The sequence below is a fragment of the Macaca nemestrina genome, chromosome 17, assembly GCF_043159975.1.
Source record: "Macaca nemestrina isolate mMacNem1 chromosome 17, mMacNem.hap1, whole genome shotgun sequence".
Lineage (NCBI taxonomy): Eukaryota > Metazoa > Chordata > Mammalia > Primates > Cercopithecidae > Macaca > Macaca nemestrina.
This window is the reverse complement of record NC_092141.1, coordinates 89146783-89169414: the sequence shown is the minus strand read 5'-3', so window position 1 is coordinate 89169414 and position 22632 is coordinate 89146783. Positions and strand designations below refer to the sequence as shown.

Sequence of the window (22632 nt, the reverse complement as noted above, 5' to 3'; positions counted from 1 at the left end):
ATGCCGGCCAGGCCATGGGCAGCGACTGGACAAGGCACACCTCGCCGCCATGCAGGCTACACGGAGGGGCCTGGGTGGCCTCCCGGGGAGGGGAAGGATCAGCTTCCCAGAGGGGTCTCAGCCAAGGGTCTTGGGGCAGGGAAGTGTTAGACAAGGAAGAGGGGAAAGGAGTTCCAGGCAGGTGGACCAGCTAGTACAAAGGCCTGGGGGCAGACAGCAGCAGGGTCCCACTGGGGTGCAGGGTGTCCCCCTACCTCCTCCTGCAGGCTGCGGCAGCGTGAGGTGGCCAGCTCCTTCTCCTGCAGGGCGCTGCTGTAGTGCAGCGAGAGACTGAGCATCTCGTCCTTCAGCCTCAGCACCTCGTGGAAGTGGGTGCTAACCTCACGCTTCATGCGGCTGTGGTCAGCCTCCAGCTGGTGCAGGCCCTCGGCACGGGTCTCCGCCAGGCCCAGGCGCTCCTGCAGCTGCTGGCACCGCCGCAGCAGCACCTCCTTCTGCCCCTTCTCCTGGTTCAGCTCTTCTTGCAGGCTGCCGATGGCCCCAGCCAGGCACTCGGTCAGCTTGGATGTCTCCATGAGACCTGTGGGAAGATGGGCAGGTGGGCAAGTGAGCAGGTGGGAAGCTGAGCATGTGGGCAGATGGGCATATGGCAGGTGCGCAGGTGGGCCGGTGGGCCGAGGCATTGCTCCCATGCCCCCATAGCCTTGCCCAGACTCCCCAGCAGGCCCCCAGCTTTAACCCGCTGGTCTCCTTAAAAGCTCCTGGGCCTCAAGCAGACTCGGTGCTTTGGTTGAATAAACAGCATGACTCCCGATTTTGGCATGAGCGTTACCCACTCTGACCTTCCCCATGAGACCCCACTGTTGAGACTTAATGACCCTCCTTGGTAGCTGAGATGCGCTCAGTGCTAACTCATTTTAATGTTATCCCGAGAAAAAGATAAAACAAGAATACGAATCCATGTACTAGAACTCTGAAGAACATAAACACACACTGTGCGGGAATACGGGGAAAATGGTCTGTTCTCCACCGTTTTGGGTCATGTGAGTCCTGCTCCTTTCTTTTTTTTTTTTTTTTTTTTTTTTTTGAGACGGAGTCTGGCTCTGTCGCCCGCGCTGGAGTGCAGTGGCCGGATCTCAGCTCACTGCAAGCTCCGCCCCCCGGGTTTACGCCATTCTCCTGCCTCAGCCTCCCGAGTAGCTGGGACTACAGGCGCCCGCCGCCTCGCCGGGCTAGTTTTTTGTATTTTTTAGTAGAGACGGGGTTTCACCGTGTTCGCCAGGATGGTCTTGATCTCCTGACCTAGTGATCCGCCCGTCTCGGCCTCCCACAGTGCTGGGATTACAGGCTTGAGCCACCGCGCCCGGCCCCCGCTCCTTTCAATACATAAATCTTTCAACAGTTCCTCCAGGGAAGCCTAGAATTACTCCCTGAAGGAAAATGGTGAGCAGCACAGAAGGCTCTGCGGCCCTATACCCTCTGTCGCCTCCTAGGAGCTGGGCCTGGGCTGTTCTGGCCCCTCCAGCAAAGCTGCAAGGTTAAAGGCGGACTCCAGGAGACACTCCCTTGCCCTTTGCTTGTGTCTCTCCAAGCAGATCTCCCTACCCCATCCCTCAGGGGTCTCCTCTTGGCACTGGGTAATTAAGGACCAACCCTTTAGAGTCAAGGCGCAGGGGCTCCTTATCCTACCCACCCCCAATACAGGGAGGGGGTTCCTCACCCTCAGAGTGCTGGGGCTGGGACAGGGACTGCAGCCTGGAGGGAAGGGGGAGAAGGGCGAATCGGCAGGTGAGTGGGGCACCTGGGGTTACCAGGAGCCTGAGGTTCCTAGGCAGTGCCTGCGATCAGAGTCGGAGCTCTCACCGCTAAAGTTACTAAAGTCGACGTCAGGCTGCAGCCCAGTGACCAGGGTGTAGACGTCAGGGTTGTGGAACTTCAGGCTCTCCAGGAAGGCGATGGCCCCGTTCTTCCCTCGAGTCTTCAGCAAATCCAGCAAGTGCCCTTGGGAGGCAGAACCGTCTGTTAGCTACCAAGGGGGCTGGGCTCGCTGGCTGGTTTCCCCACGGGGTAGGGGCCTGGGGCTGGGGAAACCCCCCGCACATCTAAGAATTGGGAGGTAAAAGCAGTTTTCCGGGATCTGCTGGGTGGGATGCGTCCTCACTACTCTCACAGGCTCCCTTTACCCACATGACCTCAGTCAGACTTGAGAAGGGTAAAGCTGACATTTATTGAGCAAAAACTGCAACCCAAGTGCTCTGGCAAGTGTGGGGGGACGGGGACTGGGTGAGGAGGTCGGTCCCTGCTTGCAAGCACCTCCCTGGCAAGTCGGTGGGTGGTGCAGACGCAGGGTCCCACCACAGTGCCATCAGCTTCGGAGCCATGCACAGAAAGAAGCAGAGTGGCACCCCAGGGCTGCAGGGGACAGGTCCCAGGGAGCCTCGGGGCCTTCCACACCCAGGGCCCAGAGCCCATCTCTCTCAGTCAGAATGACTAGCGAGGATTAATCTCTCCTGTGTTTGGGGTTCATTCGCCAACATGCATGAATATTACCATGTTGACAGCTACCACCTACTGCCTGTTTTCTATAGCCCCAGCTTTGCAGTATTTTATAAACTAACTCACTTGCTTCTCCTAACAACTTTATATGGTAAAGCCATTAGCATCCTCATTTTTTAATGAATAAACACAGCTAGTGGGACCATCAGAATGGACTCCAAAGACATCGGTAGTGGTGTGAATGGTGGTTCCCCTTCAAAGACATGTTCATCTGGAACCTGTCCAGGTGACCTTTTGTGGGAAAAGGGCCTTTGCAGATATAAGTTAATGATTTCAAGATCAGATCATCCTGGTTATCCAGGTGGGCCCTAAATGCAAGAGCAAGTGTTTTTATAAGAGACACGATGAGAAGAGAACCCCTGAAGATAGAGGCAGACAGTGGAGCTATGTGGACCGAAAGCCAAGGAACACCTGGGGCCGCAGGAAGTTGGAAGAGGTGGGGAAGAGGGAGCTGCTCTCACCGGCCCTCATGGCGCTGTTGGTGAGCCGGGGGCTGTGCAGCACCTCCTCCTCGTCCAGCTGGCACAGCACCTTGGCCTGGCGCAGGTAGGGAGTGAGGCGGCTGGGGCAGATGCAGCGCACGATCCTGTGGCGGTGGCTCTCCATCATGTCCCACAGCGTCTCCTCGTCCAGTGCTGTGAGCGCAGAGTCCTTGCGGCACAGTTCCCCCATGGCTGGGCGCTGGAAGGACCCTAGGAGGGGTGGTCATGGGGGTGGAGCTGTCAGGTAAGCAGGAGCCCAGGACAGCCAGGGTGACACCATTTTAAAATTAACTCCATTGTAAAATTTGCAAGATGCACTCTTTGCCAGTCAGAACCCACGGTCCTGGGATGTTTACAGCAGAGGAAGCAGCATGGTAACGCCTGCAAGGACAAACTCCCATGACGACAAAATGTCCAGATGCCCATCACAGGATAAGATCTGCTTTGAAGATGATTATACTCATCACCATGGTGTTGGAACAACCTTGATGGTCTTTGCCATGCTGGTTTCTCCCTCTGCGTAAGACTGAGTGCTATGGCCCCACCTGCTCTACCCCAATCCTAAGCAATAACGTCGCTAATTCACACTTTGTTGTGTCAGTTACAGCTTTTTCTAAAAAATTAAAGTAAATAAATACTTATTTTTTTTGGCCGGGTGAGGTGGCTCACGCCTGGCCGAGGTGGGCAGATCATGAGGTCAGGAGATTGAGACCATCCTGGCTAACATGGTGAAACCCCGTCTGTACTAAAAATACCAAAAAAAATTAGCCGGGTGTGGTGGTGGGAGCCTGTTGTCCCAGCTACTGGGGAGGCTGAGGCAGGAGAATGGCGTGAACCCGGGAGGCAGAGCGTGCAATGAGCCGAGATCACGCCACTGCATTCCAGGCTGGGTGACACAGCGATACTCCGTCTCAAAAAAAAAAAGAAAGAAATTCATCCAAAATAATGGTAGTAGGCTAGGCATATTGGCTCATGCCTATAATCCCAGCACTTTGAGAGGCCAAGGCGGAAGGATTGCTCAAACCTAGGAGTTCGAGACCAGCCTGGCCAACATGGTGAAACCCTGTCTCTACTAAAAATACAAAAATTAGCCAGGTATGGTGGTATGCACCTGCAATCCCAGCTACTCAGGAGGCTGAGGCAGGAGGATCATTTGAGCCTGGGAGGCAGAGGTTGTGGTGAGCTGAAATTGTGCCACTGCACTCCAGCCTGGGTGACACAGGGAGACCCTGTCTCAGTAAACACACACACAAACAAACAAATAACAGTAGGGGTGCTACACTTTGGAAATGCTGCTTTATATATTCTTCATGAAAGGTAATTTTCATTAGAAGCAAGACTGTCGGCTTCTCTAGAGCCGAGATCGTGCCACTGCACTCCAGCCTGGGTGACATAGCGAGACTCTGTCTAAAAAAACAACAAAAAAGTTCCTATTGTTTTCAGCTACCTAGCAGGTGGTCCCTTGTTTGCAGCAGCCCAGGACACTGATACAGAGGACTGCACAGAGGACTCCACGTGAGGGAAATGTGCTGGGGAATGACACCGGGCACAAGTGCCTTGGGGAAGATGCTTCAGGGTGGTAACGGCCAGCACGGCTCGGCTGCGGAGAGCGTGGGCTTACAAAGGTGGCCAGGCAGACAGAGGGTGGACAGGTCCCCGAAAGGGCTGAGCTGCAGCTGGTCTGGGGCTACCACCAGGGCTGATGTCCCAAGCCCAGGTCTGTCTGGACAGAGCACATGAAGCATGTTGCCGTTACAGCCCGGAACGCCTGCTCTTCAGGGGACACGCTGGCTAGTGCAGACTCTAAGAGCTGTTGGAGGTCCTCAGCGGTCACCTGCCCAGCCTCCCATCCCAGCAAGAGGCCCAGGCACCCTAGCTTTGGAGATAAGCTGTGTCCCCCACTGTGCCCCTGTCTGAGCCCCTATGTGGCATCAACATAAGGCCATTAGCTCATGAATCCATCTAAATAATTTTAAAATGTTTTAACACTGTGCACTGTTTCCAGCATATTAAAAAAATCCTCCAAATAACAAATATCCTGCAAATAACAAATATCCGCGTACCCACTGTGTGGATTCAACCATCTTGACATTCTGCACTTCAAGTTTCTTTTTAAGGAAACGAGAGACAGATGGCACCTTTTGTTCTCTTCAGTCCCTCTTCCCTCCCTCTCTGGCCAGACATTCTAAAAATCATTAAAAAAAAATTTTTTTTTGAGGTAGGGTCTTGCTCTGTTGCCCAGGCTGGAATGCAGTGAGGTGATCGTGGCTCACTGCAGCCTTGAGCTCCCAGACCCAAGCAATCCTCCCACCTCAGTCTCTCAAGTACCTGAAGCCACAGGCATGCGCCACCATGCCTGGCTTATTTTTTAATTTTTGTAGAGATGGAATCTCCCTATGTTGCCCAGGCTGGTCTCGAACTCCTAGGCTCAAGTGATCTGTCTACCTCAGCTTCTGAAAGTGCTGGGATTACAGCCCAGCCTAAAAATGATATTTTAAAAATCATTTCCTATAAGTGGAAGTGTGTATAAACAGCATATAGTATCTTTGCATGATACTTCAAGCAGACAGCAGGTTTACATCAACAGCACCTTCAGTGTTAGCTGGAACTTCACAGAAACTATCATTCTGTGCAAAGCTGTACAGCTTCTGAGGTTTCTTATACTGATACATGCAGCTTGATACATGCACGATCCCTCAGACTGTGCACCGGATTCAATGATATGAATCACCACGTGGACATATCATGCTCCTGTGTGAGGATATCAGGTTGTGCCTAATTTTTCTCCACTGCCCACAGAGCTGCAGCCACCGCCTTTGTTAATCTCTTGGGCACAGGTGGGAGCGATTCCTCACAGACCCATATGAATTCCCATGACCTGATTCTTTTCATTTGGAATGAGAGGCTGGACCATGGGAGACAGATGCCTCTTGAAGGGGTCTGTATGCTAAAAATACTTGAGAATCAGAGCAAATCAACACCTGCCATCTAAAAAATGGAAAATGGGCCAGGTGCAGTGGCTCATGCCTGTAATCCCAGCACTTTGGGAGGCCAAGGCAGGCGGATCACCTGAGGTCAGGAGTTCGAGACCAGCCTGACCAATATGGCGGAACCCCATCGCTACAAAAAATACAAAAATTAGCCAGGCATGGTGACGAGTGCCTGTAGTCCCAGCTACTTGAGAAGCTGAGGCAGGAGAATCGCTTGAACCTGGGAGGCAGAGGTTGCAGTAAGCCGAGATCGTGTCATTGCACTCCAGCCTGGGTGACAGTGCGAGACTCTGTCTCAAAAATTAAAAAAATATATATATTTAAAAATTTAAATAAAACATGGAAAATGATCGGAGAGTCATGTGTGCAGGAGCAGCACCACAAGCCATCCAAGGAGCCAGGTCTCCGGAAGTACTCACCAGGGGTCTCAGGGTCGCTTTCGCAGGAGCTCCGTGCAGCGGGGTGAGGTCCTCAGTCCCCGCAACCTCTCCAAAGCCCAGTGTGGTGCCAGCTGCCTCCTCTCTGCAGGCTGCTGGGCAGGATGGAGCTGGGCAGAAGGAAGAGCCTGAAGCCAAAGCAGCACCAGGTGAATTGACGGTGATTTCAAGCCATGTGACCTGTTCCAGAACTCAAAGTTCGGTCACAACAACCGCAAGCGGCAGGGAAAAGACGTTAAACTGGGATCCGGGAAATAACTCGACAGACCTTTGACCCCTGTGGTTTTCCCAGTAACTACTGAAGCTTCCTTAGCGCTTGGAAGCAGACTTCTAGAATGTACCTGGGCTTTGAACCCTAGACTATCAAGGAGAGTTGATAGGCGCACCAGTTATCCAAAGCGTTCACAGGCCTGTCTGGGGCTCCCCACAGGGCCAGGCTACTCATATCCTTCTGTTGAGTCTCCTTGCCCGGAAGGAAGAACAGCTGGAGAGGACAGCGAGGGGCCCAGAGGCCGGGGCCGGCAGGTGAGGAGGAGAGGAGAACCAGCCTAGGGCAGCTCTGCCTCACTCCTTCTGATCTCAGTCCTGTTTCTCACTGGAACAGGTGATTGAGGCTTGTGAGTCACCGATTGTGGCCCCCGCCAAAAGAATGCTGAGTTTTGACCCCCAGTACCTGTAAATAGGACCTCATTTGGGAATAGGTCCCTGCCAACATAATCAAGTTGAGGTCATTAAGGTGGGCCCTCGTCCAGGGATGGGTGCCCTTATAACAAGAGGAGAAGGGCTGGGTGCTGTGGCTCATGCCCATAATCCCACACTTTGAAAGGCCAAGGCAGGCAGATTGGTTGAACTCTGGAGTTTGAGACCAGCCCAGGCTACACAGTAAGACCTTGTCTCTGCTAAAATTTTTTTTTTTTTTTTTTTTGAGACAGAGTCTTGCTCTTGTCACCCAGGCTGGAGTGCAATGGCACAATCTCGGCTCACTGCAACCTCTGCCTCCCGTGTTCAAGCAATTCTCCTGCCTCAGCCTCCTGAGTAGCTGGGATCACAAGTGCGCGCCACCATGCCCAGCTACTTTTTGTATTTTTAGTAGAGACGGGGTTTCACCATGTTGGCCAGGCTGGTCTCGATCTCCTGACCTCAAGTGATCCGCCTGCCTTGGCCTCCCAAAGTGCTGGGATTACAGGTGTGAACCACCGTACCCAGCCTAAAAAAATTTTTTTTTTGATTAGCCAGGCGTGGTAGTACACACCTGTAGTCGTAGCTACTGAGGAGGCTGAGGTGGGAGGATTGCCTGAGCCTGGGAGGTATAGGTTGCAGAGCTGAGATAGTGCCACTCCACTCCAGCCTGGACGACAGAGCAAGACTCTGTCTTTAAAAAAAGAAGAAGAAGAAGAGGAGAAGGGCCCTAGACCTAGACGCACCGTGACCACCCCATGTTGGCTGAGGCCGAGACTGGAGTGACACGCCGAGGGTCGGTGGTAACACTAGAAACTCAAGAGAAGGCATGCGGTAGACCCTCCCTGGAGCCTTCATGGGGGATGCGGTCCTGCTGACCCCTGGAGTGTGGACTTCTGGCCTCCAGAACCACGAGCAAATACTTTTCTGTTGTGTTAAGCCACCCAGTTTACGGTAATTTACGATGGCAGCCAGAGGAAGCGTGCACGGCGGCAAAGGGGATGTGGAAATTGTCCGTCCATCTCCAGGGATGCGCTGCCAATGGGCATGCTCCCATGGAAGGCTCCTGAGTTCCCGGCCTCCACCCAGTAGAAGCTTGTGTCGCTGGAGTCTGACTCCAAGTCAGAATGATCCTCTGTCCCACTTCAGGACCAGCTATATCATCTGTGGAGCTCAGTGCAAAATGAAAGTACGGTGCGCTTGTTTTAAAAATGTATTCAGGCCGGGCGCAGTGGCTCAAGCCTGTAATCCCAGCACTTTGGGAGGCCGAGGCGGGCGGATCACGAGGTCAGGAGATCGAGACCATCCTGGCTAACACGGTGAATCCCCGTCTCTACTAAAAAATACAAAAAACTAGCCGGGCGAGGTGGCGGGCGCCTGTAGTCCCAGCTACTCAGGAGGCTGAGGCAGGAGAATGGTGTAAACCCAGGAGGTGGAGCTTGCAGTGAGCTGAGATCCAGCCGCTGCACTCCAGCCTGGGCGACAGAGCGAGACACTGTCTCAAAAAAAAAAAAAAAAAAAAAATTCAGAATTTCAAGGCAGCAATAGCAGAGCAATAAAGTCAGCCCAGGGCCCCCGACTCCAGCCCCGCCTCGCATAACTGAGGGGCCTTCAGGCCCACTGTCTATCAGGACGGTAGCTAAAGGTAGGGGATGGTTTCCTTCACAGAAGATGGAATGTCCTAAAGTTAACTGTGGTGTTGTTTGCACTTATCTGTGAATACACTAAAAGCATCGTAAACTGGTGAATTGTGTGCCATGTGGGTTATAGCTCTTCCTTTTTTTTTTTTGTGAGACAAGGTCTTGCTCTGTTGCTCAGGCTGGAGTGCAATGGTGCAATCTCTGCTCACCGCAATGTCCATCTCCTGGGCTTAAGTGATCCTCTACCTTAGCCTCCTGAGTATCTGGGATTACAGATATGTGCCACCATGCCAGGCTCATTTTTTTTTTTTTTTTTTTTTGGAGAGATGGGGGTCTCACTATGTTGCCTGGGCTGGTCTCAAACTCCTAGGTCCAAGCAATCCTCCCACCTCAGCCTCCAAAAGTGCTAGGATTGTAGGTGTGAGCCACTGCGCCTGGCCGTGAGTTATATCTCAACAAAGTTGTTTTAAAAAAAAAAAAAAAAAAGATCCAGGCTTGGTGCAGTGGCTCACGCCCGTAATTTGGAAGGCAGAGGTAGGAGGATCGCTTGAGCCCAGGAATTTGAGACAAGTCTAGGCAATATAGGACGTTCCTGTCTCTAAAAACAAACAAACAAACAAAAACAAACAAACAAACAAAAGATTTGAGAGTGACTGGCGATCCCACCCTGCCTCCCGCTTCCCTCTCTGACCCCACTCCCTGCCAGGAAGCCGGAGGAGGGTGGGCTGAGGAGGTCCCTGCAGCGACCGGTTCTGCCCCTGCCACCCCACGGCCAGGGCTGGGGGGTCCACAGTGCATGGGACACCGGCACCCTCTTTCCTTTCTCTTCGTTTTCAGCCTTGGCTGGGCCCCCTCCCAGCCAGGGCCTGCCTGTTCAGCGCCCCCACCACAAGCGGGGTTCCTTTCTTGCCAGCTCCTGTTCTCTGCCAGGAGGTGTCGGGCAGGAGCGTGTGCTCCGGGCGTTCCCCTGCCGGCCTCCTCCCTTCCATCCCCTTGGCTTCCTCATTCCAGAATCCCCGTTCACCTCAGCTGACCCCGTGACCCCCTAGGAATGTTTCTGGCTCCTGCGGAGGCGTCTGGGGTTCCCCTCACTTAGATGGCAACCATGTGGGCGCAGTCATTCCGTCACGTCAAGCCCAAAGTCTCCAGGTCAAACCCAACACAGGACCAGGGCAGCCTCCTGTACCTCCCTCCCCAGCTCCTGGCGAAATGAACCAAATGTTGCTTTTTAAAAAGTTAAAAAAATAAGTAAGTGAATAAAGCAGCAACCACAAAACGAGGAAAGGAAAACAACTTTTCTGCCACAAACTGAAAAATAGCAGAGGCCAGGCACGGTGGCTCACGCCTGCAATCCCAGCACTTCGGGAGACTGAGGCAGGCAGAACGCTTGAGCCCAGGAGTTCGAGACCAGCCTGGGCGACATGGCGAAACCCTGTCTCTACAAAAAATACAAAAATTAGCCGGGCATGGTAGCATGAGCCCGTGGTCCCCAAGCTACTTGGGAGGCTGAGGTGGGAGGATCACTTGAGCTCAGGAGGCAGAGGTTGCAGTGAAATGAGATTGCATCACTGCACCCCAGCCTGGATGACAGAGTGAGACCCTGTCTTAAAAAAAAAAAAAAAGGAAAAAAAAAAAAGGCCAGGCGCGGTGGTTCACGCCTGTATCCCAGCACTTTGGGAGGCCGAGGCGGGCAGATCACGAGGTCAGGAGATCGAGACCATCCTGGCAAACATGGTGAAACCCCGTCTCTACTAAAAATACAAAAAAAAAAAAAAAAAAATTAGCCAGGCGTGGTGGCGGGCGCCTGTAGTCCCAGCTTCTCGGGAGGCTGAGGCAGGAGAATGGCGTGAACCCGGGAGGCGGCAGAGCTTGCAGTAGCGGAGATCGCGCCACTGCACTCCAGCCTGGGTGACAGAGCGAGACTCTGTCTCAAAAAAAAAAAAAAAAAGAAAAATGGCAGACAAGCCCTGAAACCAAAGGAGTGGTGCCAAGGGGCACTGGGGGCACAGGTGCCAGTGCAACCCTTAGGGACAGACTGCGGGAAGAGGGGGCCTAAGCATCCCTCTACTGTTTGGGCAGCTGAAGAGAAGTCTAGGGAAGTCAGAGAAAACGCCCCAGAGCTGCCTCCAGCTTCCGTGGGAGTCCTCAGCAGGGGTGGGGAGGAGGCTGTACTGAGCCGGGAGAGAGCCCAGGCCTGGCTGCCCTTCTCAGTGTGGGGCAACCACCGGATTTCTTTAATCACACATCCAGTACCAAACTACGGTGGGAATAGCGTCTTCCAGCCAAATAAGAAGATTCTTTACCCTAAGAAATAATGCAAGCAGTAGAAATCAGGGTGGGGGTAGGGGAAGGAAGTTGTCACTTTATCTTCCATGACCCTGTGCTATCTAAAATAAAGTAAGGCCAGGCGACGTGGCTCATGGCTGTAATCCCAGCACTTTGGGAGGCAGAGGTAGGCGGGTTGCCTGAGGTCAGGAGTTCAAGACCAGCCTCGCCAACATGGCAAAACCCCGTCTCTACTAAAAATACAAATATTAGCTGGGTGTGGTGGCGCACGCCTGTAATCCCAACTACTCGGGAGGCTGAGGCAGGAGAATCACTTGAACAAGGGAGGCAGAAGTTGCGGTGAACCGAGATCGTGCCACTGCACTCCAGCCTGGGAGACAGAGCGAGACTCCATCACAAATTAATTAATGAATTACATTCAACAAAATGTTGATTTTATTCTATTTTCCGTTTTGTGGAGAATGGGGTCTTGCTATGTTGGCCAGGCTCTCAAACTCCTGGGCTCAAGCAGTCCTCTTGCCTCTGCCTCCCTGAGTGCAATGACTACAGGTATGAGCCACCAAACCCAGCACTGATTTTACATCATGTCACTAATTTATCAAGGTTTTTGTAATCTCTTATCTGAATCTTGGGGATTTTTAGGAACTAATAGTTCTGGTCATTGTGAAACTGTTCTACCTCATTTGACATTCCATTATTATTTTTGACAATTAAAAAATCTTTTTTGGCCGGGCGTGGTGGCTCACACCTGTAATCCCAGCATTTTGGGAGGCCGAGGTGGGCAGATCACAAGGTCAGAAGTTCAAGACCAGTATGGCCAACATAGTGAAATGCCATCTGTACTAAAAATACAAAAAAGTACCCGGGTGTGGTAGTGTGCGCCTGTAATCCCAGCTACTCGGGAGGCTGAGGCAGGAGAATCGCTTGAACCTAGGAGGCAGAGGTTGCAGTGAGCTGGGATCACGCCATTGCACTCCAGCCCGGGTGACAGTGCGAGACTCCATCTAAAAAAAAGAAAAAATGTCGAATCTGGATGCACTGCCTATAAGTTAGCCCAGCTTCTCACGGAGCAGTACGTAAAAAATAAAAACAAAAAAAAAACTTTTGCCAGCAACATCTGAGCTGAACTAAAATTTAAGTAAAATTAAAAGTTTACATTTAAATCATGTAGAATATGATCCCACTTTTATGAAACCGTGTTAGTTTATCTCTGGGAGTCCCTCAATCTATGTGCCCATCCATCCATTCATTCCAATCCATTCATTCATTCCAATCTGCCGATCAGTCTGTCCTGTCATTCCGCGCGCACGTGTGTGTGTGTGTGTGTGCATGAGACAGAAAGAAGGGGAGAGAGACGGAGAGGCAGAGAGCAGAGGGATTTGGGAACACTCCTCACCAATGCTAATAACGCTTGTTGTTCATGGTGGTCGATGTTAAGAAATCTGTTGAGGCCGGGCGCGGTGGCTCACGCCTGTAATCCAGCACTTTCAGATGCCGAGGCAGGTGGATCACTTGAGGTCAGAGTTCGAGACCAGCCTGCCAACATGGTGAAACCCCATTTCTACTAGAAACAGAAAAATTAGCCGGCTGTGGTGGTGGTCGCCTGTTGTCCTAGCTACTTGGGAGGCTGAGGCAGGAGAATCACTGGAACCTGGGAAGCGGAGGTTGCAGAGAGCGGAGATGGCGCCACTGCACTCCAGCCTGGGAGCCAGGGTGAAACTCCATCTCAAAAAAAAAAAAAAAAAAAAGAAAAAAAAAAAGAAATCTGTTTAGAATAAACAAGCATGGGTTCAATAAAAACCATAGTCATTATTTTAGAAAACAATAAAATTAATCCAATTGATCAAACAGAGAAGGAGATGGGTCTCATCCTAGAAGTATTTGCCACAGAACACTGGGGTCCGAGGTTGTCTAGGACAGTCCTGTTTATGACTCTTGTCCTAGAGTAGTGATCAATGGTACCACCTTTCTCTCTTAATACAGACTCGGTTCAGGGGCACATCATCACGGGAAGGGGAGGCAAAGGCACACCGAGGCCAAGCTCCTCCAGCTACAGCAGGGACACCCGCAGAAACGTCTCCTCTCCTGCTCCCCTCAGCCCCGATGAATGCGGCGTATGGAGGGGGTGGGAGCCCAGGGGATGACAGATACTGGCTGAAGTGGGGAAAGTCCTAGAAGAGGGAAAGCGGGAGGAAGACTTGGCTGGTCCAGGATGCATCAGTTGGAAAGACAACTGTTTCTTACCCTCAGGGCAGGATTTCTTAGCTTTCCACTTAGTGAAGGACAGTGCAGCATCTTCATAAAATCCCGGTATTGGCCGGGCGCGGTGGCTCAAGCCTGTAATCCCAGCACTTTGGGAGGCCGAGACGGGCGGATCACGAGGTCAGGAGATCGAGACCATCCTGGCAAACATGGTGAAACCCCGTCTCTACTAAAAAATACAAAAAAACTAGCCGGGCGAGGTGGCGGGCGCCTGTAGTCCCAGCTACTCGGGAGGCTGAGGCAGGAGAATGGCGTGAACCCGGGAGGCGGAGCTTGCAGTGAGCTGAGATCCGGCCACTGCACTCCAGCCTGGGCGGCAGAGCAAGACTCCGTCTCAAAAAAAAAAAAAAAAAAAAAAAATCCCGGTATTTGCCCCCAAATCTCTTACGAAACATCTATGTCAATAGGCATCGGCCTGAGCCTAGAGGTTCCAAAGCAGATGGAAAATACAGGAGTCCCTAAAGGGTCGCCTACAAGGCCTTTCTTTGTGGCCAATGGCCCTGTGATTAAGTTGGTTCCAAAGAGCCAATGACCCAAAAACTAGGGCTTACCACAGTATAATGTTTGTTCCTAGCAAATGACACTCTGGCACTCTCTCTAGTATTTCACTATATCGAGTTGCCAAGGGGCCACGTCTCCAGCTTGCGGCTGAAACCCTGGGAGTTCTGGACAGCCAGGTCTGTGTGGATACCCTGAGGACCAGGACTGGTGGCCAGCCCCGGACTACAGGTTCCTTGGGTGCCTTCCCAGAACTGGGTCCAGGTGGCAATGGCTGGGTCTGGGAGGGTCCTCTCGTTGGACTGCTCCTCTGCCCCTGACTTGCCCGAGCCTCACAGGACTCCTGAGGAGGCTCTGAGGGTGCTGACTGTGCCCTCCCATCAGACTAAACTCAGAAAGCCAGGGCAGCTCAAGCCAAAGCTGCCTCACCAGCAGCTGAAGGCAGAGGCTCTGCAGGACTCTCCAGACCCCAGCCTATTTCCCCAGCCAGCTGCCCCTCAGGCTTCTGGAGCCCCCAGAGCCACACTGGGCTTCGAGCATCCGTGGGTGGAGCTAAATAGAAGTCACTAGTCCCTTCTGCAGTTGCAGTGAAGCAACTGACAGTAGACTCCGGTGGCAGTTCACAATGGCAGGAGCTTCTTTGTAACTTGTCCCCATGTAAATAGGGGTTAGTCCTAACAGAAAAAACAAACAAACAAAAAAACACTTTAGGGCTGGGCACGGTGGCTCAAGCCTGTAATTCCAGCACTTTGGGAGGCCAAGGCAGGAGGATCGCTTGAGCCCAAGAGATTGAGGCTGCAGTGAGCTGTGATTGTGCCACTGCACTCCAGCCTGCGTGACAGACCAAGACCCTGGCTCAAAATAAGGCAAAGAACAAAAGAGAGAGAGAGAGAAAGGAAGGAAGGAGGGAGAGAGGGAAGGAGGGAAGGAAGGAAGGAAGGAAGGAAGGAAGGAAGGAAGGAAGGAAGGAAATGAAAGAAGGAAGGAAATGAAGGAAGGAAGGGGAGAGAGAAAGAAAGAGAGAAAGAAAGAAAAGAAAGAGAAAGAAAAAGAAAAAGAAAGAAAAAAGAGAGAGAGAGGGAAGGAGGGAGAGAAAGAGAGAAAGAAAGAAAAGAGGCCGGGAGCAGTGGCTCACACCTGTAATCCCAGCACTTTGGGAGACCAAGATGGGCAGATCACCTGAAGTCAGGAGTCTGAGACCAGCCTAGCCAACATGACAAAACCCTGTCTCTACTAAAAATAAAAAAAATTAACCGGGCGTGGTGGCATGCAACTATAGTCCCAGCTACTTGGGAGGCTGAGGCAGGAGAATCGCTTGAACCCAGGAGGCAGAGGTTGCAGTGAGCCAAGATTGTGCCACTGTACTCTAGCCTGGGTGACAGAGGGAGACTTCTGAAAAAGGCAAGAAGAGGGGAGGGGAAGGGAGGAGAGGAGAGGGTCCAGAGATCCCTAATTCCAAACTCTGAATCTAACTGTACAATTCTAGAAGAACCTAAGATCATAAAATCCTGAGCATCTAAGATGTGGGTTCTCCTTATTTGACCCCTCCCAGGTCAACATCCTTCTCCTAACCCAAGGGTCAGTCTCTTCCCTTGCCAGTGAAGTAGGGAAGAAGGCACATGTACACACACACACACACACACATACACACCCCATGGGGGGCAGATGGTCACAAGCCCAGGAGGAGGGGGCACAGCTCGTCCCAGCCCCCCAGTGCCATGACAGGCTCGCTGTGCCCCTGCTACCAAGAGCAGGCAGCTGGTCTTGCTCACTTTGCTCTGAACTTAGACACCTTCCTTCCCCTGTCTTTCGTCCCGCGGCAAAAGTGAGGAGATGAGAGTATAAAACGGAGAATCCCTTTCATCTAGCATGACCCGTGCTGTTTAAAGGTGAAACTCAGCATTCAGAGAATGTTCCAGCGATTGATCCAGCAACACAGACAAGCCGTTTTCTGCTCTCTAGTCCACACACAAGGCAGCACCTCCACTCCTGATGAGGAAGAAGCCGGCCCCTCCCACTCCCCTGGGACACTCTTGGCCCCATCAGACCTGTGTCGGCTGAGCCCCTCCGTAGGCTGAGCCCTCCATAGGCTGACCTGCTGTCTGCCGGATGGACTGTGTGCACTTACCTTCACTCTCCCAGGGAAGCGAGGACTGAATGTGGCCCAATCTCTGGCTGAACTGAACAGCAGTGGACAAGCAGGTTTGACAGGCACGTCCCACAGGAGCAGTGCCTTATATGGGGCTTCTATGAGCCGTCGAAGCACAGTACATTCCCACAGCTGGGCATTGATGTAAGAACCACAGGGATGGCGGAGAACAGTCTGTGCATCTGGTCGACCCACAGAAGATGGTGACTGAGGGGAAGGCTTCAGGGCTGGGGACTGGGAATCCTCTCTCCTTTGTGAATGGTCACCCAGTTCATCATTTCTACCCTTGGGAAAATCCTAGGAAGACCAGGATAAATTCTAGGGCCCTTCTTGGTTCTCCTGATCCATTATCGGAAGTATCTAAATAATTACAATAGATCCATCTCAAGTCAACATTTCGTAACTATTGTTTAGATTTAGATGAAAGTCTTGGTCCTCCATGTTGACATATGTCTAGAATCTGATCGATTTTCGCCACCTGCATTGTGGTGCCCTGATCATGGCCCACCGGGACCTCTGCAGTGGCTTCTAACTTCTTCCCACGCCCCCATCACCAGTGCTCAACGTAGCAGGCAGAGAAGTCCTGCTAGAGCATGAGTCAGCTCCTGTCATTCCCTTCGGTGTACAGGTCCTGGAGTCCTCAGCATGACCACGAGGCTCTGCTTATCAAGTCCTTGCTGACCTTCTCTCTCTTTCACCTGTTCCAAACACACAGCCTGACAGTCTTGACCGTCCAGGCACACTTCTGCCCCAGGGCCTTTGCACCTGCTGTTCCCACTGCCTGGAATACTGTTTCCCGTCCTTCCTTCCAGACTCTACTCAAATGCTACTTCCCAGATCATCCTACTTAAGTCTGTAGACCTCCCATCCCAGCCTTCTCTCCCCTTCCCTGTTTCATCTTCTCTGTGGGAATACTGCCTTGACCTAGTGTGTATTCTAGTTACGTGGCTTCCTGCCAGCCTCCCCACTCCTCAGTCACCTACTGAGGACAATAATTATTGTTTTTCTTGTTCCTTGCTGTGTCCCCACCCCTAGGGCTGTGATATTCCATAAATATTGGTTGAGTGAATGAATAAACATTGGTGGGGGCTTAGTTTCCAATGATGCAGATACTGAAAGAAGGGAAATTCACAGCTCCATGGCCTGAGAACCTTCAGGATTCTCCTGCAGATAGTCAAAGGTCAGCTTTCAAGGTCATGTAGCTCGTGGTAGCTGAGCAGCAACTCCCACCCAATCTCCTGGTGATGAGCCGGCTGAGGGCACAGCCAGCTGGGCAGAGCAAGTGAGAACAGAGGCCAAGGCCAGGTGCGGACATGAACTCTCCAACCAGGGTTCCAGCCCCACTGGGTGTCAGCTTCCCCTTGGGCAGGTTGGTTAAGCCCCTAAGACTCAGCTCTCCCGGTTTCCTCCAGCAGGCCTCAGGATAAGCCCTGCCCCACGGTGGGAAAGCTCGCCAGCTCATCACACTGTGCTGGCCACAAAGAAAGTTCTAGTTACAGAAAATGCAAAGACATGCTGCCATTCCCAGTAAAAGAGGGGGCCAGAAGAATGCACCGGAGACAGGAGGAGTCTCACTAAGAACAGAAATAGCCATAGAAATAGTCAAGGTGCAGCCATAAAAAGGAACGAAGGGCCTTTGCAGAGACATGGATGAAGTTGGAAGCCATCATTCTCAACAAACTAACATGGGAACAGAAAACCAAACACCACATGTTTTCACTCATAAGTGGGAGCTGAACAATGAGAACACATGGACACAGGGAGGGGAACAACACACACGGGGGCCTGTGGTAGGGGGAGTGGAGGGAGAGCATCAGGACAAATAGCTAACGCACGTGGGGCTTAAAACCTAGGTGATGGGTTGACAGGTGCAGCAAACCACCACGCCACACGTTTACTTACGTAACAAACCCACACATTCTGCACATGTATCCCAGAACCTAAAATAAAATACAATAAAATAAAAACAGTCAAGGAAGCCACAACCCCAAAGGACCCTGTGTTTTCTGAGGGCAAAAACCGTATCTTAGGCTGAGTGTAGTGGCTCATGCCTGTGAGCCCAGTGCATTGAGAGGCTGAGGAGGGAGGGTTGCTTGAGGCCAAGAGTTCGAGATCGGCCTGGGCAACATAGGAAGACCCTGTCTCTACAAAAAATAATTAAAAAAAAAAAAAAGCCAGATGTGGTGCAACATGCCTGTGGTCCCAGCTACTCCAGAGGCTGACGTGGGAGGTTCGCTTGAGCCCAGGAGGTAGACGCTGCAGTGAGCCGTGGTTGCACCCTGCACTCCATCCTGAGCAGCAGAGGGAGACCCCGTCAAACAAAACAAAACAAAACAAAACAAAACAAAAAAACGTATCTTAATCACGATGGCGTCTTCAGGAGGGCCCCACTGGCAGGTCATCTGTATCACACAGAATTGCAGCTGCGTACACATATCCAGAGCCAATAAAGCAGCACCTCTAGTAATCTGGCCAGGTTAGCTTAGGGTATCCCTAGAAAAACTCGGAAGGGGGACCTGTGGGACAGGGGCCAGCAGGCACCAGGACGGCACCACCCAGGGGCTCTGTGCCCTGTGGCAGTGATCAGTAAAGAAACAGACATGTGCCAGACTTGGGCCAGCTGTAGAGCTCCTCTGGGCACACTTTTTTTTTTTTTTTTTTTTTTTTTGAGACAGAGTCTTGTTCTGTCACCCAGGCTGGGGTGCAGTGGCTTGACTTCAGCTCACTGCAGCCTCCACCTCCCAGGTTCAAGCAATTCTCCTGCCTCAGCCTCCTGTATAGTTGGGATTACAGCTATGTGCCACCATGCCCAGCTAATTTTTGTATTTTTAGTAGAGATGGGATTTCACCATGGTGGCCAGGCTGGTGTCAAACTCCTGATCTCAAGTGATCCACCCACCTCAGCCTCCCAAGGTGCTGGGATTACAGGCATGAGCCACCACGTCTGGCCTCCTCTGGGAACTTTATTCATCCCTAGAATTTAGGGAGTTGGGGAAAAGCTTTGCCTTGAAATCATGATGTTGGCACCAGATGAAGATGGAGGCGTGAGCCCTACAAGAATAAAATTCAGATCCTCAAAAGAAACCCCTAAGATCAGGAGTTTAGGTTGATTGAGGTAGGGGGCCTCTACCTGACTCCCCTACCACGGGTGGATGTAAATAAAGGGTCAGGGTATATAAACAGGAGCTTATGCATCTTCACTCTTGTACCTAGGGGCTGGGAGGATTCCAGGACTTACCCCAAGATACTCTAAACAGGTCCTCAACATCCTAGCTGGAGACCAGAGTAGGCATCTTGGGCTGGGTGACTGGCTGTGGATGAGGATGAGTGGCAGCAGAGACCTCACGCCCACCTCTGGGCTGCAACAGTGCGTGCAGTGGGCTGGGTGGGGAACGGCAGGAAGCAGCTATTTCCACAAGAGCTGGTAAAACTGGTCACTCCTGTTGTGTTTTACAACTGCCTACCTGACAGCTCTGCTTGGGTGTCTAGCCGTCTCAAATATAACCCAGCTAAGTCATATCTACTGACTTCTTTTTCTTTTTCATTTTAAATATTGAGGCAAAATTCACACAACATAGAATTAACCATTCACAAATTAAAAAAAAAAAATGCAGGGTCTTGCTGTGCTGCCCAGGCTGGAGTGCAGTGGTGTGATCATAGCTCACTTCAGCCTGAAACTCCTAGGCTCAAGTAATCCTCCCGCCTCAGCCTCCTAAGTAGTTGGGATTACAGGCATGTGCCACCACATTCAGCTAATTTAAAAATTTTTTCTTTGTAGAGATGGGGTCTTGCCATATTGCCCAGGCTGGTCTCAAATATCTGGCCTCAAGTGATCCTCCTGTCTCAGTCTTTCAAAGTACTGGGATTACAGGTGTATGCCACCATGCCTGGCTAATTATTTTATTTTATATTCTCTAAAGATGGGGTCTTGCCATGTTGCCAAGATTGGTCTTGAACTCCTGACCTCAAGTGATCCGCCCACCTTGGCCTGGGATTACAGTGTGAGCCACAATGGCCAGCCAAAATTACCATTTTTAAAATGAACAATTCAGGCCAGGCGCGATAGTTCACATCTATAATCCCAGAACTCTGGGAGGCCAAGGTGGGCAGATCACTTGAGGTCAGAAAATCGAGACCAGTCTGGCCAACATAGTGAAACCATCTCTACTAAAAACACGAAAATTAGGCCAGGCACGGTGGCTCAACTCCTGTAATCCCAGCACTTTGGGAGGCCAAGGCCAGCAGATCACGAGGTCAGGAGATCGAGACCATCCTGGCTAACATGGTGAAACCCCGTCTCTACTAAAAATACAAAAAATTACTAGGTATGGTGGCAGGCACCTGCAGTCCCACCTATTCAGGAGGCTGAGGCAGGAGAATGGTGTGAACCAAAGAGGCGGAGCTTGCAGTGAGTCAAGATTGCGTCACTGCACTCCAGCCTGGGCGAGAGAGCTAGACTCTGTCTCAAAAAAAAAAAAAAAAGAAAGAAAGAAAGAAAAAAACACAAAAATTAGCTGGGATTGGTGGCGAGTGCCTGTAATCCCAGCTACTCAGGACGCTGAGACAGGAGAATCGCGTGAACCCTGGAGCAGAGGTTGCAGTGAACCGAGATCTCACCATCGTACTCCAGCCTCACTTCAGGTAACAAGAGTGAGACTCCATCTTAAAAAGATAAATAGATAGATAAATAAATAAATAAATAAATTAATTAATTAAACAATTCAGGCCAGGCACGGTGGCCCACACCTGTTATCTTAGAACTTTGGGAAGCCGAGCTGGGAGGATTGCCTGAACTCAGGAGCTCGAGACCAACCTGGGCAACAAGGCAAAACCCCGTCTCTAATAAAAATACAAAAAAATTAGCCCGGGGTAGTGGTGTACACCTGTAATCCCAACTACTGGGAAGGCTGAGGCAGGAGAATTGCTTGAACTTGGGACATGGAGGTTGCAGCGAGCCAAGATCATGCCACTGTACTCCAGCCTGGGTCACAGAGTGAGACTCTGTCAGACAAACAAACAAACACACACAATTCAGTGGCACTTAGCAAATATACAATGTTGTGTGACCACTATATCTAGTTTTAAAACATTTTTACCACCCAAAAAGAAACCACACACCCGTTAAGCAGCTCCCAGTCCAAGGCAACCACCAATCTGCTTTCCATCTCTGGATTTGCCTGTTCTGCACATTTCATATACATGGAGTTGTGCAATACGTGACCTCTTGCATTGGTGTCTTTCCCTCTACATGAGGTTTTGAGGCTTCTCCGTGTCATAGCCTGTGTCAGTGCCTCATCCCGGATGTGGCCATATCATATTCCACCGTGTGAATGCCATGCTTTGTTGATTCATTTGTCTGTTCATGGCCACCGGGCTCCTGTGAGTGCTGCTATTGTAACCGTGCAGTGGGTTCATTTATCCCACTTCCCAGAAAGAGCCAATTTATCAAGACAGGGGAATTGCAATAGAGAAAGGGTTTAATTCATGCAGAGCTGGCTGAACAGGAGACTGGAGTTTTATTATTACTCAAACCAGCCTCCCCAGAATTCAGAGGCTAGGAGATTTTTCAAGGATAGTTTGGGGGGCCTGGGAATGAGTGCTGCTGGTTGGTTGCAGATGCAATGACAGAGGTGACAGTCTTGTTCTGGGTGAGGCCACAGGACACATTGGCAGGTTCAGGTGGAACTATCAGCTGTCAGAAATGCAAAACCCTGGCTGGGCGCAGTGGCTCACACCTGTAATCCCAACACTTTGGGAGGCCAAGGCAGGCAGATCACAAGGTCGGGAGACCAAGAACATCTTGGCCAGCGTGGTGAAACCCCATCTCTACTAAAAATACAAACAAACAAAAAAAATTAGCCGGGCGTGGTGGCACGCACCTGTAATCCCAGCTACTCTGGAGACTGAGGCAGGAGAATCACTTGAACCTGGGAGGTGGAGGTTGCAGTGAGCTGAGGTCGGGCCACTGCACTCCACCCTGGGCAACAAGAGCAAAACTCCACCTCAGAAAAAAAAAAGCAAAATCCTGAAAAGACATCTCAGAAGGCCAATCTTAGGTTTATGTGTACACGTCAGCAGAACTCAGGCTCCTCTCATCCTCCTAACTTGGTAGTCTTTAAATTAGCCTTATGATGGCAGTTCAGTTTTGGAGAAGGGCTATTATCATTTAAACTGTAAACTAAATGTCTCCCAGAGTTAGCTTGGCACAAGTCCAGGAATAATAATGGGCAGTTTTGAGGTTAAAGACAAGATGAGGCGTTTCGCTTGAGTCCATGAGGTTGAGGCTGCAGTGAGCTATGATTGCACTACTGCACTCCAGCCCGGGCTACTCAGTGAGACCCTATCTCTTAAAAAATTAAAACAACAACAAAAACAAACAAACAAAACAACCAAACTGCACACTTTGGATTCCATGTGGGATTAACAATGGAAGCTACTCTATTTTGGAGTCTGGTATTTAAAATTCTCACTGCGGCTTGGGTTTGCTTCCTGATCAGGGAATCAGTCCCTACGGGTTTCCATTTATTGATCCTAATCCCTTCCATGAACAGCTTTTGATTTCCTGCCTTCTTCTGTCTTTGGGACACAGGGCTTTTGGGCCCTTGTGTGCAGGTGGTCAGCTGAGAAGCTGAGACCCTAGAGAATACGGCTGAA

The 22632-nt window shown here is 51.2% G+C and overlaps 1 protein-coding gene across 3 annotated transcripts in view; it reads right to left on the bottom strand.

The window, feature by feature from the left end:
- LOC105469273 (caspase recruitment domain family member 14) overlaps window positions 1-22632 on the bottom strand; it is an 80129-nt gene that overhangs the window by 29268 nt on the left and 28229 nt on the right. For all 3 annotated transcript variants that reach the window (XM_071081781.1, XM_071081782.1, XM_071081783.1), the window contains exons 4-8: window positions 12466-18269; window positions 6448-6593; window positions 3018-3248; window positions 1864-2001; window positions 255-580 (exon numbers count right to left, since the gene is read on the bottom strand). In XM_071081781.1, the coding sequence (XP_070937882.1) occupies window positions 255-580; window positions 1864-2001; window positions 3018-3228 (675 nt within the window). In that variant the 5' untranslated portion in view covers window positions 3229-3248; window positions 6448-6593; window positions 12466-18269. The remainder of the gene's footprint in view (window positions 1-254; window positions 581-1863; window positions 2002-3017; window positions 3249-6447; window positions 6594-12465; window positions 18270-22632) is intronic.